This window comes from Anopheles maculipalpis, chromosome 2RL, assembly GCF_943734695.1.
Source record: "Anopheles maculipalpis chromosome 2RL, idAnoMacuDA_375_x, whole genome shotgun sequence".
NCBI classification, from domain to species: Eukaryota; Metazoa; Arthropoda; class Insecta; order Diptera; family Culicidae; genus Anopheles; species Anopheles maculipalpis.
In genome coordinates, this window is record NC_064871.1 from 95,376,376 (window position 1) to 95,395,459 (window position 19,084).

The 19,084-nt window shown below is 43.0% G+C and overlaps 1 protein-coding gene across 1 annotated transcript in view; it reads right to left on the minus strand.

Annotated features, from left to right (window-relative positions):
* Positions 1-539: 539 nt before the first annotated feature.
* LOC126568675 (protein O-mannosyl-transferase TMTC1-like) overlaps positions 540-19,084 on the minus strand; it is a 59,268-nt gene continuing 40,723 nt past the window's right edge. Inside the window, exons 6-12 of the mRNA XM_050225189.1 lie at positions 11,612-11,733; positions 10,252-10,416; positions 9,870-10,127; positions 3,770-3,975; positions 3,289-3,424; positions 1,123-1,369; positions 540-885 (exon numbers count right to left, since the gene is read on the minus strand). Coding sequence (XP_050081146.1) covers positions 541-885; positions 1,123-1,369; positions 3,289-3,424; positions 3,770-3,975; positions 9,870-10,127; positions 10,252-10,416; positions 11,612-11,733 — 1,479 coding nt within the window. The 3' untranslated portion in view covers position 540. The remainder of the gene's footprint in view (positions 886-1,122; positions 1,370-3,288; positions 3,425-3,769; positions 3,976-9,869; positions 10,128-10,251; positions 10,417-11,611; positions 11,734-19,084) is intronic.

A 19,084-nucleotide genomic window follows, 5' to 3' on the forward strand; every position in this document is an offset into this window, starting at 1 on the left:
TCCGATTTGTCCCTAATCGAATTTTACGAAAATTTACAGCTGCTGCTACGAATGCGAGCGTGTTAAGCACAGGCTTTGGGATTATAATAATTACAACTTGCACTCCCCGATGGTCCGATGTGGCCGCTTGAGTATCGGATACCGGCCGGGGGCTAACCATTCTCTTTTATTGTGTTATCCGATCCGATGTTAGTGATTTTCGTTTGAGTAAGTCATTTACTATGTTTCTCACTGCTGTTGTGTCTTCATTTGCTCCCTGTCCGGTTTCTGTTATTTTTTTTTCTATGTACCAAGCTCGTCCCGCTTTTCGGTAATGTAATGCGATTTATCATATTATTTTAGCGCGCTGGCACTACGTCTAGCTGATGCGATTTAGTTCCATTGCTTGTTGAAATCAGTTCATTCCCGTGTTGGCAAACTCGCAACGGGGAAATAAAATCATCACTATCGATCATGACGCCAAGCTTGGCAGGATTGAGCGGTAATCCTGTCTACCGTTTGGATGCCTACAAACGTTCAGCTGAGCCCCAAAACGGTCCGTTACAGCTTGTCGAGAAGGTTTGAAACGAGCAGCGGCGCAAGGGCACCGTTGGGATCGAGTGCAGTTCCAGTGGGAGTGGGCTGTCGTTTCGGTTTGTGACGCGATTTGGACCATTTTTTCGTTTTCGCACCACCTTTCCCCGTGCTCGAGGAGGGCGAAGGGTTCGAGTTGGTGGTGGGTTCGGGCTGCGATGTAGAAGACGCCGTCACTAGTTTGCAGGCTTTCAGTGAGTTGGGCAGATGCTCCGAACGGTTGCAGTGTGGTGTACGCAGAATGCGTATGCTTATTTCGGCCGGTTCCGTTTGTGGGTGTGAATCGGTCTGTTTACTGGGATGTGAGTTTGACTATTTGTGAAAGTAGAGGAAGAAAGCGAATCGATAATAAATTTGCATCAATAACACATTTTATTCCAACACATGGAGACTACTGGTAGTTCACGAATCACAAAACACCAGGCGTCTCCATCAACGAAAAGAAAAATTGAGAAATGGAAATGAATAAAAATTGCATGGAATAAAACAAATCCATCAAACTCTCTCGCACTATCTCTAGAAGGGGCATGGTCAAAGAAAATCACTTACGCAATCTTTTATGCTCTCAGCGTCTCTTCGGGCGGTGGGAGCAATGTCGCCATTCACAATACTGCTGCTAGTGCTGCTGCTACTGCTGATGGGAGCACCGCTAGTGCTGCTGCTGCTGCCGCTGCTGCTTCCACTGTCGTATATCATCGCTCGGTTGCGAAGCTCGTGCTTTATGCTCCAATCACGGAGATAGATATCGTTCTGTATCGGAATGCCGCCGTTCGATAAGCGAACTATAAATTGCCATCTGAAAAAGATTTATAGACGCACGCGAATCGCATCGGTTAGTGGTATGGGATAGGCGAACCTCTGTGTGCCGGCACACAGTCACGAGTTGATTCGTACATTCCCCATCGAATAGCTTTTTCTTAGTTTTATTTGTTTGGCGAGGCGAACGAGAGGTGGCACGAATGTGGGTAGAATGCGGAATAGCACGAGAGATCCGGATGGGTGGTAAAGCATAAAATCAGCTACCCCTTAGCAAAAGCACTCCATTTTGTAGTCTTCTTGAAGGCTTCTTTTCTGTTCCCGTGTGCTTTGCCGATTGCAGAAGGCGCAGCGATACAGAATACGGAATAGAAATCCGCTGAATGGAACCGGTTTTTCTCTCACTTTTTCAGGCAGCCCTTTTCAAAAGCGACTGCTCGTAAATTCAGCCACCTCTGTGTCTCGGCGCCGGCTGGCTCAAATCCACCACACAGCGTAAGACGATGAAAGCACCGCTTTGGAACGGTGGCTAGAGCGTACAAACCACTTCCAAACCGAAAAACACTCCCAAAAAAAAAAAACCCACCCCCCAATGCCAAGCCTTTGGTTTGGCTTTGGCCGACCCTTCACTGGGGAACGAGTCTTTGAATGCCAGTGACGGTTGCTACGCAGTCACGATGCGAAATGCGACGAAGTGCGAATCCGACAAAAACGAGCCAAACCGGCTTTGGACAGTCATCATCATCGTCGCCAGAATATCACGGTGCCAGGGATCAAGAATGTCATCTCCGCTAGTGAAGAAAATGAATTATAAATTACTCTTGCCACCCTTTTTACTTCCCTCACTTTTTTTCCTTTCTCTTCTGCAGCTTGAAGCATTGAAGGTGCAGAAATTGGTACTTGCTCCTGTAACTGAAACTGAAGTTTGCATTTGTGATGCTGTGCATCAAGGTGTAAGCATACCGACGATATTGAAATGAGCGTTTTTTTGGCCCGTTTTATCTCGTTCTAACTTTAGGCAAAACACTAACCCCACCTTGATTGAATTCAGTTTTCCAATGTTTTTTTAAACCGGATTTCTATTACATTTCCATCACAGAAGCAGCTCAAGGGTTTGCAGATGATTGTTAAAGAGCAATTCAGTTTGATCGTGTCACTGGTGCATCAATTCTGACCTTCAAATAGTTGACAAGGAACAATCTATCAACATAACTAATATGCCGTTTTTCTCCTTATGATGAAGGTCAAAATTGTGAGTTTCAATCGGGATTCCTAGCCTTAGTTTTTTCAAAGGCCTTAGTTTTTTTTTTGTTTAAAAATGGAAATAATTGCAATATTTTCCAATCAAAATGCATGAGAGATTACAGATTTTTATATTTGACGGTTGTTGCTGTGCAAAATCGACTGAGCAATATACTTTTACACTTAAACGGCAAGTGTGGCCTTTTTCGGTACAGTGTGGATTGGCTTTGTACAACACCTTCGATGGTCAAACATATTCCTTGTACGACGTCTATCATAGCATCAACTATTAAATTCCCGTTTCTCTAATTGATTCTGAGAATTCCACCAAAATTCTATTACCCTTTAAACCCATAGAACACCCAACCACATCTGAACAATCACCAGCACGGTCAGTCACCAGCATCCCATTTTCTTAACACCGAAGCAAATTTGTTAAACAATCAAAATTATCATACCATTTAACCATTTCGATCTGAACGGGTGCGTCCTCCTTTCATCAATCCAAGTTCACGGATGGTCACCTTAGCGTTCTACTGGCAACCCATAAAGCTCTTTCACTCGGAAACGAATTGATTAATGTACGGGTGTACCCGGTGAAATCGAAATGAAATTGTATCTCTTCAGCCTTTTGTTCCCAAACCTCAAAGCCAAAGGTAGCGCATCGATGGGGGAAGAAATTTGGTGGAAATGTTGAAACATATCGCACACACTTACCTCAGCACCATTTGATGTAATCGCGACTGTTGTCCCATTTTGCGTAGACAGCGACAGGCTCCAATCACGGATAATTGATGAGTTTCCATTATTTTGATCCCTTCCTGGTATTGTTTGAACGCTTCCAGCAGCATCTCTGTGTCGGTGTGTAAAGGAATGGATGGGTGCGTGTGCGCGACCCGAGCAACCGAGCAACCGGACGGCAGAAAAAAGGATAGAAATTAGAAACGGTGAGAGAATAAATAAAAGGATAACGATTGGGAACCGTGTACTAATGCTATCGATCATGGCCCTATCACCGGCACCACCACCGAGCGCCGAACATAACAAAAGAAAAACCAATAAAAGTAACCTTCTTAGGTGATAGTGGGGTAAAGAGGTGGAAAGAATGGAAGAAAGAACAAATAACACCTAGCGCCACCGAGACGAACGGGAAACGGGCACGGGGTTCGGTGCGCAAGGATAAATAATTTACACGTACTTTGCTCCATCAGCCAGTCGCCGTACTGCCGGCGAAGGTCCGCATTGTACGGATTGAGTCGTACAACCCGTGCCAACAGTCTGCCAGCAGCTGCCGGCTGTCCACCGTACAGCTTCGCCAGCTCCAGGTAAGCTGCGGTAAAGAGTGGTTCCAGCTGAATGCAACGTTCCAGCATCCGGATCGCATCGGTCGTTCGGTTCGATTTTCTGTGTGCGAGAAAGTGGGGAAGTAAGAAATAGATAGAAAAAGGAAAGCGTTAGTAAGAAATTGATTAGAAATGGCACGGAAAACGGCAAGTCCGCGGAGTTGTTGGTTCACCAAAGCACGACACGAGGTGAGTGATAAAAATCGGAAAGGAAAGACCTTTCATCGTGGCAAGCACCTTGGAGGATGGGTTGGTACCATTAATGGCAACGAGCCAAATTACAAGCAAAACATCCTTCGTAGTTCTTTTGCCCTTTCGTTCCTATCTCTTTCGTTGTCTCTCTCTCTCTCTCTCTCCCTTTCTTTCTTCTGCTCTCTCTCTCTTTCTCTCTGTCTCTTCCTGGAAAGATAGAACGTGTTGCAAGGAGTCCTAACAACGTTTCCACGCTTTACGCTTGCCAACGCTGAACGGTGGGTTGTGTAGTGGATGTGGATGAATATTTTATAATCCTTTTCATCTAAAGGTAGTACCAGTCTTTATGTCGTGTATTTGCTCCTGCTTGTATCCATTTAACTGCTTCACCTGGTAGTTTGTAGCAATGGAGGATAAAATCAAAGGCGAAACCTCGACTATTCCACACAACCACAGGGAGGAAACCATTGAAAAAATATCAGAAAAAAGGTCTTTTTTGCTGAAAATTTAGTATATTTAGCTATGTAACAAACCTCACTTACTTCAATAGGAATCAACCTGTTTATGCATTATTTTAAAAAAGCTTTTCAACATTATTCTTGTGTATTGAGTTAAAAATAGTTACGCAAGACCTCTTAAAAAAGGAAGGCAATTAATAATAAATTGTTCATTTCAACAAAAATAGTATACCATGGAAGCTACAATTTTACAAAGCTCTATTATAAAATTCTTATTTTATATATCCAGTTTATCAGAAGTTTAAGCATTGAAAAGTTAAACATTTACCTGAGCAAATAGAATCTTAAGATTATGATTTTTATACATTAAAATGTTTTAAAAATACTATACTAGCTACACGAAATTTTAACACTGATCTGGTGACTGATGGCCACAGATGCTTTTGAACAACACTTCCCTCCTGTCGCTGGGTTTAGAAACCCAAAATGCAGTGGGTTTTGCTTTTATTACTATTTTGCTTGCCCTTACAATCGATGGCAATTTCAACTAAAGAAGAATATAAATTTTGGTTGTTAAAAATTTGGAAGGTGAAGCACATTTTGCAGTGCTGATACTTGTGATGGCATCCGCAAAGCCAATAATAATGATGACGATCATTATCTTGAATATGATGATGTAAGCTGTTCCCATGTTTTTACTACGGGTTGTTCTGCTGTTTTGTCAGCTCTGTCATCTTGTCGTTAATTTTGATGGCACGTTTTTCTCCACCTCAAAACACAAAATAGAAAAAACGGGAAAATGGGGTGTTTTTTTCCACGTCCTTTGCTGTTCCGCCGTATAGTACAGGAGAAAGTTAGGAAAAAGTTCACACCACGCAAGAGCGACGTTTCCAGGATTGCTTCCACTCACGCAGAAACGGAACGCAACCTAAGGCTAGGGTCGAAAGCAAGGACAGTGGAACTGGGAGAATGCACTTTCGGGCTGCACATTCGTTGCAAGTTGCAAAACTGTTAACCATCAACACAAACTGGTGGCAGGATGGATAAAAAAAAAACTTTTCGGTAAGCAATGTCAGTGTGCGATGTGTTGTAATTGGTTCGCGAAAGACACTTTTTGTTTCTTTTATTTTATTTCTGTGTGTGTGTGTGTGTGTGTGTGTGTGTGTGTGTGTGTGTGTGTGTGTGTGTGTGTGTGTGTGTGTGTGTGTTTTGTTATTCACTTTTGGCCTGCTGCTACACCGACATCGGTTGCAACTGTTACCTCGAGTAGAGGGGAGAGAGAAAGAGAGGGTTCACGTCAGCCTTCACCCAGTTAAACGACTTGGGTTGAGTTAATTTGGTGTTGACAGCACGTTGGTAGGGCGGTTCAGGATTTCGTCGAAAGGACATGAATTTTTAATTTTGTAGTTTGTTTGGCGGTTTGCTGTGCTACGATTTGTTTGGAATGCTTTGCATAATTTGCATTGCAACGACGTTTGTTGACGTTTTGCTTACATACATTGGCAGGTTTGTTGGAGCAGTGAAATGAATAAATTATCATCATAGAGTCATACAAACAATTGAAACTGAAATGATGTAACACAAGTCTTTTAAACCTTTGAAGGAAACTTTATGTTACAGATGATGTGCTAGCAACGCAGTGATTAACAATTTGTTGAGCATGAATTTCTCGGCCAACAAAATTTGTTCTCGAACTGTTAAACAAACCGAGGATCAAATCCCGTACTGACTAGTGTCCTATTACTGCATTACTGACTGTACAGCTATAGGATATAGGAGCCTTGGAAAATGGAAAGACAAATGATCTTTCACCAGCAATATGTAAATAAAAATAGCCCCAAAAATTGATACATTATACACCTTAATAGGAGAGGAATCATAGACACATCCATCGATGGCTATCTGCCTTTTGAGGAAAAACGTTTAGAAAGATTTAACCTTAGCTCTTCTGCTCAAAACAAGAAGAGATCTCCAATGAGCAAGAACAGACTGATGATAGACCATCCATCGAATTTACTTGTAGATTTAGTTGTTTTTTTTATCAGCCTAAAATTTAAACAAAATATTCACTCACTCAATGGAATTATTGCTTAAATTGGAAAAATGCTTGAGCTTTCTATGAATCGCTTTGTTTTAACGAATATCCCCAACAATGTTGTTTAAGTTGATCTCCTTTACCTCTGCTAGACTACTTCTGCATTATGGAGGCAAAATCAAAAAGTTCTCCAAATAATACCTTATCATTTCATAGCCATTGAGCCATAGACGAGTTGAAAAGTTTAAAATCATTCTTCTCCTGTTCCATGCCACATGTGTGGCCTCACAACCAAGTCAACAGACTTTGTAATAATAGATTCGACATTTACACGTACTTTACTTGCGGTAATCTTCGAGTAGACGACACATCTTGTCTTGCCGCAGGTAAAGCTTCCATAGTGGATGTCACACTTGCTGCCCACAAGTGGCTCATCCCCGGTATAACACCAGACCAGAACGAGATTACATAGTAGCTGCTCAAGCTCCGTTTCATTACTGCTTCAGCGCAGGAAAGTTGTAAATAGCACACGCCCACTTCAACGAATGCATAAAAGTGTCGGTTTGCTGGCGGGCCCATTCGTCCTCAAAAGTGTTTGCCTGTTTGTAAGGAAAAAGGTGCCCACCTTCAGGTGAAGGTGTAGTATCGAAGCAATAACATACAAATGTGATACACACATACACACACTCGCGCGTTTATACAGTTTCCCCGGAACCGGCAAAAAGACGCCACGAAGATAATGGTTGCTCGGTGAATCGGGTGCGGAAGCGTGCGAACGCTACGTGGAAAAACACTTGGGCCACGAGAATTAAAGCAAACAGATACACACACATACACACACCCACTAGCACACAGCGTGGGAGCAATTATAATTTCTAAGCTGGTACTAATCTTTTAAGTAGCAGAACACCTGGTCCCCGAGATGCGATGCCATCCCGGGTGTTGCGTCTTTCGATTGTTTCGAACGGAAAAGGACCATGATCGTGATAAAGCGAAGTGCTCCCACCAGATCCCAGCATGGGGAGGAGGGGAGTGAGGAAGCAGAAGCTCGGGATGCGTGTAAGAGCGTGTGCCACCGCTTCTATTACTTGCCAACCGAAGAGCTACGAGTAGATCCCGTAGGGAAGGATTCTTGGAAGCAAGGGTGACGCGCTTGCTAAAATAGCGTCAAGAGAGCAACGAGTACAAGTAGATGCGGAAGTAGCTTTCTTTAGGAGAGGAGGAATTTTCTTTTACTTAGCACTCCAGCACGCCAAGACTGCGAAAGGATACTAAACAAAGGTTTGCTGTCAAGGGCAGGGTTCCTGTGAGCGATCCTGCTGAAAGTAAGATTTGAGTATTTTAATATATTTTCTTTGCGTTGGTGTCGTACGAAAAAAACAAGACGCGTGTAAAATTAAGGATTCGTTATAATCGAGTAACGAAAAGGGTAAGTATATCTTTTAAAGATTATAAATAAAGAAGAATATCTCCGTAAATCCTCCCATAGTGCGCGCCTGCAGAAGAGCAACATTTTGTATCGAATCATCCGTAAGACGTGCACGAGCAAACGCGAAACGCTTTCTTGCTAGCTAGCGTGTGGATGGATCGAAAGGAAGATTTAAGCAAACGATAGGATTAAAGTATAATTAAAGAAACGTAACAGTGACGAGAAAAGGCGAAGCATTACCAGCAGCAGTTGCACACACACACACACATAAACACACCCTGTGAACACCGGATAAGCACGAAAGGCCTCCAGATGGGTTTGCCGTACAGTCGGTCGTTGGGACCGAAGCCGTGATCATGCTTTTAATTTTCTCCATCACAATTACAGCTGCTGGTCCCTGGGGCTGAAAAAAAACCCCGGGTTTCTTAGCTTGGGTCCACTATTTTGCTGTTTTCTTTTTTTTTACGGTCTTCCTCTCTCTCTCTCTCTCTCTCTCTCTCTCTCTCTCTCTCTCTCTCTCTCTCTCTCTTCTCAATATTGTGTCGCGCTTTACTCTGGCCGGCAAACACGAGTTTTAAGTGCCGTGCTACGCTTTTAGCTACGGGTACGGGATGGGTACGAAACATGCACCGATGGGAACCAACCTCTCAACCAGAGTTCGAAGAGCAAAATCCTTTCCCAGCGTGCAAAACCGGGTTGAACGGGGAAAATTAATTGAATCTTATAAATTGAAAGAGTGAGCAAAGCAGTAGAAAAAGAAAAAAACTACGTGGTGACCATGTCATCCGAAGCGGTAAAAGCGATTTGCTTCAAGTGTGACGATAGGAATTTTGAGCTCAGGATGCACGAGAACAGAAAGGGTTGGATGCCGTCTTAAAGCACCACAGTATTGTGAATGGATTAGCGATTCGCTTTCTGGTCGATTATCAAATACCAGATCTTAAAGAGGAATGTTAAGACAGATTAAATATTAACATACAGTTTATTTTATTTGGATCTATTTTTTGATAAATCGATCGATCAAAATAGCAATGCATGTTGTCGCAAACAAATGTGCATTAGTAAATAATATACGTCCGAAACTTTTTATCTTTACATGTTATTAATCGATGGACAAATATTGACCATTGTTGAAGACGGCTACGCCAATCAACCAACAACATGTTACCTTAAGTCAATTAAGACATTCGTTGGTAGGCATGACCTTAACTAGCCGTTAAGCCAAGAAAAAGATGACTTACCTATCCCTAAGCCAAGAAAAAGATGACTTTAATTTTATGTTCCCTATCCCTAATAGAACATAAAATTTCATGAACCTCAAAAGTTAAAGCTAGAATTAAGCTCTCGCTTATAGTTAAATGCTTGCTTTTCGTACAAGAAACGGAAAACCACTATAAGTAAAGTTTTCTGGAATACTGCCAGCTCCGAAATCGAGCTTTCACCGACAACAACATTTAAAAATAACAAATAACATTTAATGTACCGTAATCCCAATTCCCTAATTAAATTTCTGTACTCCCGACACTCACTAGCGGCAGCGTCCACCAGCAGTGCGAACAAGATGCATCACAACACAGCACAATGAGACAAATTGGATGTCGTTGTCGTTGTCACTATCCATCCACCGCGCCTCGGTCTGGTGACAAAAAGAACCCGCAACGAAACGAGCGTCGGGGAAAAAAAAGGAAACCATTTCCACTGGCACAACACAGCTTTTTACCACCCACCAACCGCAGACCCGAAAACGAAACTCGATCGATCACGGAAACATGAGCATGCGAGTCTCCAGGAGAGAGAGAGAGTCCATCGGCACCCACGGCGGGCACCATCTTTCCACTCACCTGTATAATTGGCCTAGATTGTAGTGCGCGTTAATGTGCTCGGATGCATATTTGATAGCCTCCCGGAAGTGATACTCGGCCGTGGCGAACTGCGGCATGAGCGTGCCGATGTTGTTGTGGGCGCTCGCGTACGTCGGCCACAGCCGCAGTGCCTCCCGATAATGAGCGATGGCCGGCTCCGGTTGCGACGAGTCCCGCAGGAAATTGCCGAAATTGTAGTGCATTTTGGCGTTGTGCGGTAACGTTTTCAGGCCCGAGCTGTGGATTGCAGAGGCAAATGCAGAGCAGTGTGAGATGAAGCTGAAGGCATACCGGGGTCGAGTGTATGCGTTTAATTGATTTTGTGTCTGTAGGTAAGTGTGTATGTAGTGTGTCGGCATACCGCAGCAAGGCTTCGCGCGAACTCCAGTCCTGGTTACGGGCGATGGTTTTGAGACAGCCAGCCGCCAGCAATACGATGGTAAGCAGCAGGATCGGTCTTCGCAGACGGTCCGAACGTTCCCAGAGTCGCTGTGCACCGTACACTACCAGAATCAGGCAGCCCATGCTGTGTTGTTCGGTGGGAAAAGAAGTGGAAGAACACGAGAAAAAGGGAGAGAAAAAGAGAAGGATGAGATATTGCTGCACGGTGCAAGTAAGGTGGTGGAAATTTTAGTCTTAATGACCTGTACTCATGGGGAAGTAACGATGACTTTAGAGAATGCAGTTAATTGTGAAGAGGTTAGCTTTTGGCTGAACAGCCGGCAGTCTCTTAAAGTCGTTCAAATTTAGCTAGCTATTCAATCATTTGTCTAGCCTTTAGACTGTTCTTTGTTTGGATAAGCAATTTGAATACCTTCAAGTAAAGTAACTTTGTTCTTTGACTAAGTAAGCTTTAGAAAACCAAAAATATGAATTCTTGCAACCTTTTTTAAAATTAAATACACTTGTAATTGAGGTGAAGGTCTTGAATATTTAACCAAATTAAGGAACAGGGGATAGGAACCTTTTTAATGAAAATATATTTTATGAATTCTCTCTAATCGTTGTGAATCACTTTTACGGTAATTTTCTTCAGTTAAATAATCGTCATCTCAAGTACCTTGAAAAACAAAACACAAAAAAATTATCCAAACAAAGGCAGTTTTTCGCGTGAAATTCAGTCCACAAAGCCACCGGAAGTTTTTTTGTTGATGGCCACCAAAAAAGACTTCATTCTCGAATGGCACCTGAGTACCACCACGAACACACTGAGCTCAATTAAAGTTTTTGGACTCGTGTTATTTTTTGTTCGCGTAATCTTCCCCATGCTGGCCGTCGTACGGTAATTGGTACGATTTGCGAAACTTTGCTCTTTTGCCACGTGTAGCCCACTAATATGGTTAGATAGAGTGCACGGAAGTGTGTATGTTTATATGCACGATATGAAGTTCTGCTTCTAACCCATACCGTAACTGAAACGTTCAGAAGATGGAGCAAAAGAATTACAGCAAGTAACCGCACACAGAGAAATGCGTTACGTTTCTAGTTTTTTTTTTTGTTTACTACTCTTTTCTGTTTGCTTCTCCCCTTTTTTCCTTTGAAGCTCAAACAAACCGCACTGGCACGTTGTTTGATAAGGTTTTGCTTTCTTTATGGTGCCCGTGTCTGCGCCCGTTTCATAGTGGAATTATTTCCTTTCGCACAGACCAGCTTACGGCGAGACACTGGCATCCGGGAAGAATACAGGAAGAAAAAGGTAAACAAAAACCACAAACACTTACCTTGGAATGTAGAGAACTCGCTCGGCGACGACGAAGCCCACCGTTACGACTAGGTTTGTGGCGGGCAGAAACGGCAGCACTAATAATAGAAACCCTAATACCACCGGCACGTGACGTTGATGCTGTGAAGGGAAAGCACACAAAAAGAAAGAAGGTAAAACGACGTCGGTATGAATGAAATGACGTAGAAATATACAGCAAGGCACACAACAGCAGCAAGCGAAAAAATGGCCATCGAGCGGCATTTGGGTGTGGTTTTAGGTTGAAACTGTCGAAGCCGGAAGCGGAAATCTTACAGTTGCAGGCTTTTTTTCGCCGTCAGCTTGAGCCAGTGAACAGCGGAGTAAAATCAGTGCCAAGGAACAACTCTCACACACACACACACACAAACGCATATTGCTTACCCACACGACCGAATGTCGAATGCGTCGACCATGGCCAGCCACGGTGGGCTGACGCTAAGCTCGAGTCAGCTATTTTTATGTTTCTTTCTTGCAGTGGAGAACCCCGAAAAACCGATCAAGCAGAACGTGGCATAAAGAACTCTTGCTTGCTGGCACGCCAGCTAGGAGGAACAGTTTTATTTTACAGAATGTCTGTGCTTTCCGTGGCGGAATTACTTCGAAAGAGCTCGTTTCTGGGCGGATTGGGAGGCGTTTTCCAGTGGTAAACTCAGTTCCCTCACTCCCGATCTATACATATATTACCTAATGAATACGAATGAGATAGGAAAGTTCGTCCCCGTCCTAGCTAAGCAGTTTGAGTCCGTCCGGACACAAACACGAGTCGAAAAAGCAAACACGCACGTACATCAATACCGACCGCCCTCCGTAGGTATGCTGGCAGTCATTCGGAGGAAAACCATAATAGAGTAATGATGGCTGGTGAATCGGAAAACAGAAGTCCACCGCTATCCCTTCGGTGTGGGTCGTAGCGAACGGTGAGCATTTTCCACGTAGTAAGTCTACACTATTACCAGCCAGATATCTGCCGCGTGTCGAAAGAAAAGTTTAACTAAAAGTTTATTTAATTTATTCATAACGTTAGAGACCGACCAACCGTTCTCTGGGGATGGGGAATAGAGACGTGGAACGCAGTTCCCGACTAAACCTTACCCAAACTTTCAACATTGTGCTGAGCGACCAACGCCCGTCGGTGGTGAATTGTTGTAGCTTGCCATGTAAGTTGAAGGTTTGCCACCGATGGAAAAACGTGCCTCCTGTCGAATCTGTTTTGAAGGTGCTCGTAAGGTGAGAGGCAGCTACATTGTAATAACATGGCAATAAAAGAAAACCCTTTCCTTTTCCGCTTGTTTCGGAAGTGTTTCGAAATGGGAGGGAAGAACGTCTGTAACCGCACTCCTTCACGTAGCACTCCTTCTTTTGTGCACAATCAATTATTTACTGTGCAGTGCACGCATTTTCACTCCACTCCCGGGTTGGTGGGAAGAAAACTTTCAATTAAGTGTCGTCCCATTTTATCGGCGACCAGGCGCCTCCATGCCAGCGAGGGAACGCGGCTAAATGTTTAGCCTGTTCGCTAGTTTTCTCTTAATTAATTGCGGTGGTGACCTGGCTCGGCTACCAGACACCGAGCACATCGTGGCCTCTCATTGAGCGAGTGTAGAAAATCGGTTCGTGGAGCAACTGTTTATTGAGCCATTTTATAGCAACCAAAACCGAGCACGATCAGTGACCCGACGGCCACTGAATTATTCAGCGTCGGTTAAGAGAAGCTTTTTCATTACAATGATTGTTTGAAAGCGTTAAGTGTGATTACTTTTTCTCGTTTTCTAAGCCAGTATTCGCTTCCACTCTGTAATTTGCGGAGTGTATTTTACTGTAAATAGACGCTCCTTATTTATTTACTGATTGATGGAATTCAGTTTGAAAACAGTATTAAAGTACAGTCCTCACTTAAAAGGAAAAAAAAACTGTATTATTGCAAAACAAATAAACGCGTAATATAGTTCAACTGTCTGTTTTTCGAAGTGTTTGATCAAAGTGTCTAACCATCTGACTCTACCATACCATAATGCATTAAGCATCAACCTGAAGTTTCTCCTCCAATTTCTCAAATATTGGATACGTCTAAACTTGATGATTGACTTTCCCTTGTCGTTAACAAATTAATTGCTGATATTTTAATGTTTTCTTTTTAGTTTAAGGATGCTTTATAAATGAAACAAAAGCTCGAATGTTCTAAAAATATTTCCTAGCTATGAAGTTATCCATAGCTTTGCAGGGTTGGTTTATTGTAATCAAACCCATTATTTTGCTAAACCATTTGATAAAGTGTACTTAAAATTCCTCTAAACCATTCTGTGTAATTGTAAGGTTTAATAGTTATTCTATTCCTAGCTTCACTGCCAGGAAGCTGTCTAAAACACATCTCAAACTTTCCGTTAGAAAACCACAATCGTTAGCTAATAAAACATCGATCTGTGGTACACACCACATAACCTAACAGACCCTTTTAATGTTCCGGTAGGTCATCTTTTATCTACCACCAAGACCACCGCCACCATGAACTGTCCATTCATTTGTGAACGATTTGTTAGGTACAACCCGGGCAACGAGCAACCACCACCCGATATCGAGTGAAGGCAAAAGGCTTTCGGCAAAAACTTTACACATCACTCGTGCTACCCGGGGTGGGGTTGAAATTTTACGATTACCGTAGTTCCTGCGGAAAACAAGGTGCAAAAACTGGTGCAAGGAGTGTGAAAAATTAATTTCTTTTCCCCCATCCGACACGGTGCTGTATCGAACCGAAACACCCGTTATCCTGGTATGGGAAAAAGTTTTTGTGTTGTGTGTGTATGCGGTGTGAGGGCATGGCAATACGATAAAAAGGGAATTGATAGTGGGGCTTGTGAATCTTTACCGAATGCACGGGAAATTACTAAGTAGTCCTCCTTCGATGTTATCCACCGACTAATTTCATTCCGTTCCTATTTATGGTATGGCTCGATCGTCCCTTCGATGTCTTCCTTTTGTGCCGCTGTCGGTACATCCTTCAAAGCGGGCTAGTGTTGGAGTTGCGGTTTTCCACCGCCTTGCTACATTCTCATGTACGATTGTGCGTGTATGTGTCGGTGTGCGCCGTTGTCGACTCCACCCAGTATAACTTCATTGAATAAAATTGCGTACGAAGCCGAAGCCCAGCTCGAAACGCTTCAGCCTCGCAAAAGGGACTAAATGGCAAGATGAAGATAACGTATTGAGAGGGTATTTATTATCGTGCAGTGTACGTACGTACATCTACTTTATTAGTCGATGCTACTGACACTGCTGCCAACTACACGAAAGGGATGGCTCCCCATTCGGGTGGAGGTTTTGTACCAAAATGGCGAAGAAAAGCAATAACCGAGCAATGATTCGAGTGTTTTTATGAGATTGAAAGATAAGATGTTCACTTTTGCTTTCAACTTTCATTTCCCGCTCCGTGCTCAGCCATCCGTGGTCGTCGTTGTGTGTTCCAATAACGTTAGACTATCTTGTTTTACCCAGCCACGTGTGCACGCATGTACGTTTGGTTCCGTTTTTTTCAGTTTTTCGTTGTTCAAACCATGTCCCAGTATGTTTGTGTCCAGCAGCCAGCCGAAGCAGCAGTAATAAAGTCAACCCACTTCAAGAAGTCCATTTTGCGAGCGTGTTTCAGTAGATCAAAGAGTAGACCATTTTGCTCGACCATTCGAGACGCAAGAGTTGGAGCACGGAATACGCGAACTTAAATGGAAACAAGTCCAAACTTGCACAATCTTCTACGCTTTTACGCCGACGCTTCAATATGTTATTCTTTGTTCGTTCGTATTTCTTTTCTCGGTACATCATCCTGACCATCCAGTTTCTATACACACATACGAATTCTTAGAACCGTGAAATATGCCGCAAGACAATCGGATGCCGTATCTAGCCGTATCATTCTATTGCGACCTATAGAGGGACACGAAAAAGAAAAACGAAAAACCCGTGCTCCAAACATGCTGTTTTTGTTCGCAAAGTGTTTATTCAGTTATCGTACTGTTGTACCGCCCTTGAAGATGTCCTGTGAAAGTTGTTCGGTTTTGGGGTGGTATTTTTCCTTCCTTCGAACCAAGCCAATTGAATTACGTGATGAAGAGTGCTGACAGATATTTTTACGCATCCTCAGTAACCGTCGAACATCCGATGGTCCGTTTGGTCGATTCGTTTGACCATAAAACTACCAACCGAGTGTGTCGAGGGTTAGGGGAAGTTAGTTTTGCAGTGAAGCATTGAGCCTAGGCACACAAAAACTTTCTGGCCACTTTTCCTAACGAAGTCAACATCAATGAGGATAATGAACTGGAGTGACAATGTTTGTAACAAGCAGCATCAACTTGTAGTATTTGTATTTCGAACAGCAGCAGCAGGAAGGAAGGTTTTGTCGATCGCTCAAAGGAACCCTGCGGGAAATGGTTAGGTCAAATGGAAATGATATAAGAAAAGCGGTTTACTTGACGGAGTGATGTCTTTGTCAAACAATTTTGAGTGAAACGAAATGTAAAGTACATGTGCTGCGTGGGTTTACAGCTAATTGGATTCATTGGAGTCTATGAATAGAGCCCTGTTACGAAAATAAAAATGGCATTTTATTTCAACTTCTCTTTCTAAACTCTCCTCATAGCCTATCTTCGACAGAATGTGCCAAGGTGTTTCTATGGATATGGATCCGTTTCTGTCGTATTGCATGCAAAATGCTTACAATTCTTCCAAATAATACTCCTGAATGGCTTCCGCAGTGAACACTTCGTCAGTGTTGCAGCTGGCATTTGACCCTAGAAAGATGAAATCACTGAGTAATTATTAATCATTAAAAGTGGTTTGATTTGGCACTCACTTTTTTTTTTAAGTATGTGTGTAATAAATCGCATCAACATCAACAGAATCTCTTTAAGTTTTGCTTTCAATGCAATCAGAACGTTCATTATCAGCTATTTCATTTCTTTCTCTATTTGATGGGATTTTTTCTTATCAATTCATTCCGTTGGTAAACGTGTGGGATGGTATTCCCCAGATTATTAGCATGTCATTCATAGTGAGCATCGTTTGTTCATACGCTTTAGTTTGGCCGCGACAGCTGACTGAAACGTTTGTGCTTGCAGCTGTTCCATAAATCTCGCTAAGCACGATGCGGCGTACTATGGGCCGGTGCCTTTTGGTGATATTTTTGCTGATTAACTCTTGTTTTGGGTAAGAGAATTAATCGGCATTCTGGTGAGCTTCTTTAATCAGCTTGTTTCATTCTAGGATTCTCATCGTAGGTCCAAAGTATATCCGGTCCGGACAAAATTACACTCTCATTGCAAGCAACTTTGAGCCGCAATCGAGCGATCGGAACGTTCTCGTCAAAATCGAAGGAACATCAGATAAAGCGACAAAGCTGCTCAACATCAACAAATCAGCTCGCTTGCAACCGCTCTCAAACACTGCAATTAGTCTGCCCGTAAGTAAATGCGATTAGCATAAATAATTCTTCACCCAATAAACACCGCTCAACATTTCCTACAGCTGCCCGATAATCTGCCCACCGGTAGTTATAAAATATCCATCGATGGACAGAACGGATTCAAGTTACACAAGGAAGCGGATTTAATACTGCTAAGCAGCTCCGTCTCGGGATTACTGCAACTCAACAAACCCATCTTTAAGCCCGGTGATTTAGTGCAGTTTCGTGCGATAGTGTTGGATGTGGATCTGAAACCACCGGCCGATGTTAAAACCATCCATGTAACCGTTCGTGATCCACTGGGAAATGTCATTCGTCGGTGGGACTCGGCCAAGCTTAAAGTTGGTGTGTTTGAGGCGGAACTACACGTTGCAACTGTGCCCGTGTTTGGGAGTTATAAAATCTCTGTCAAAATTGGAACTCACGAAATTGCTTCCAAAACGTTCGAGGTGAAAGAGTACGTGCTGTCGTCGTACGATGTGGAGATATGGCCGCGTACTGTACCACTGGAGCGACATCAGCGACTAAATCTAACGCTTTCCGCGAAGTATTACGTTGGGAAGCCGGTGAAGGGTACGGCTACAATCGACCTGTACTTGGAAGATGAAAAGCTGGATCAAAGAAAGGTGGTGGCCGTGTACGGTACAGCACCGGTGGAGCTTCAGTTCAACGATTACTTGAGTGTGTACGAGGATTCTCAAGACGTGCGTGTGAACGTCGCATTCACACAAACCGAAACAAGTAATCCTTATCGTTTCGGCACCCAAACAGTTTACAGAATACGACGCATTAACGATTCATGCACTATTCCCGAATGCACTCACTTTCAGATAGGACCATTTTTAAGCAACAACGTATCACCGTCTACAAGCATCAGTATCGGGTGGAGCTCGTTAAACAAGAGCCAGAATTTCGTGCCGGAAAACCATTCCACTGTTCGCTAGTGCTTCTGCTACAGGACGGGAAGCCTGCCAAAAGCATTGCCGCCAAAGTGACAGTTGAGGGTGTTGGTAAACATCTTGAAACAGTTTACACGAGCGATGACAAAGGCGTAATCAAACTATCATTCCTACCTGAACCATCCTCGGAAGCGATCGATCTAACCGTGAGCGATGAATGGCGTGTTGTGCGTGATCAAGTTGAGTGAAATGAGTTTCCATTTTCATCGTCGACAGGTTAACATCGATGAGGAAGAGTTGCTGTACGAGCGAATAGTTAGACGCGAGCCAGGAAAAGCTTTCTTGAAGTTGGAGTTAGAATCAGAGTAAGCTTTAGTCTCCAAAAATTCGACTTGAGAAAATTATAACTCATATGTAATTTTAGAGTTAAACCAGGAAAAGTGCTCAAGTTTAAAGTAACCTGCAATGAAGAGATGCCCTTCTTCCTGTTCTACGTAGTGTCCAAGGGGAACGTAGTGAGTTCCGGATTCATTCAGCCCAAGAAAGTAACTGCTTACTCGCTTTCCATAACAGCGACTGAGGAAATGGTTCCAAAAGCCAACATTATAGTAGCAACGGTGATAAAAAATGTCGTACTTGTTGACTTTTTGGATGTGGACTTCAACGATCTTAGAAACAATGTAAGTAAAAATATCGAGATATGCTTGAAACTTTACTTTTACTTAACAGCTTTTGTTTTCTCCCATCTCGCAGTTCAGCTTCAAAATTGATAAAAACAAGGTGAAACCAGGCGAAGAACTTGATCTCTTTCTTGGTGGACGTCCAGGAGCATATGTAGCGCTAGCGGCTTACGATAAGAGTTTGCTACAATCCAGCTCCAAACACGACATCTTTTGGCAGGATATTGTGGATGTCTTCAATGGATTCCACACGTTCAAACAGAATGAATTTGATTTCTTTCACGTCAGTACTTACTTGGTGGCTTAGTTATGCTAACTGCTTAAACTTAATATGGTTCTTCAACTTTTTCAGAGCATGGGACTTTTTGCCCGTACACTGGAACACCTACATTTTGATAGAGGTATGATATTCACGGATTACA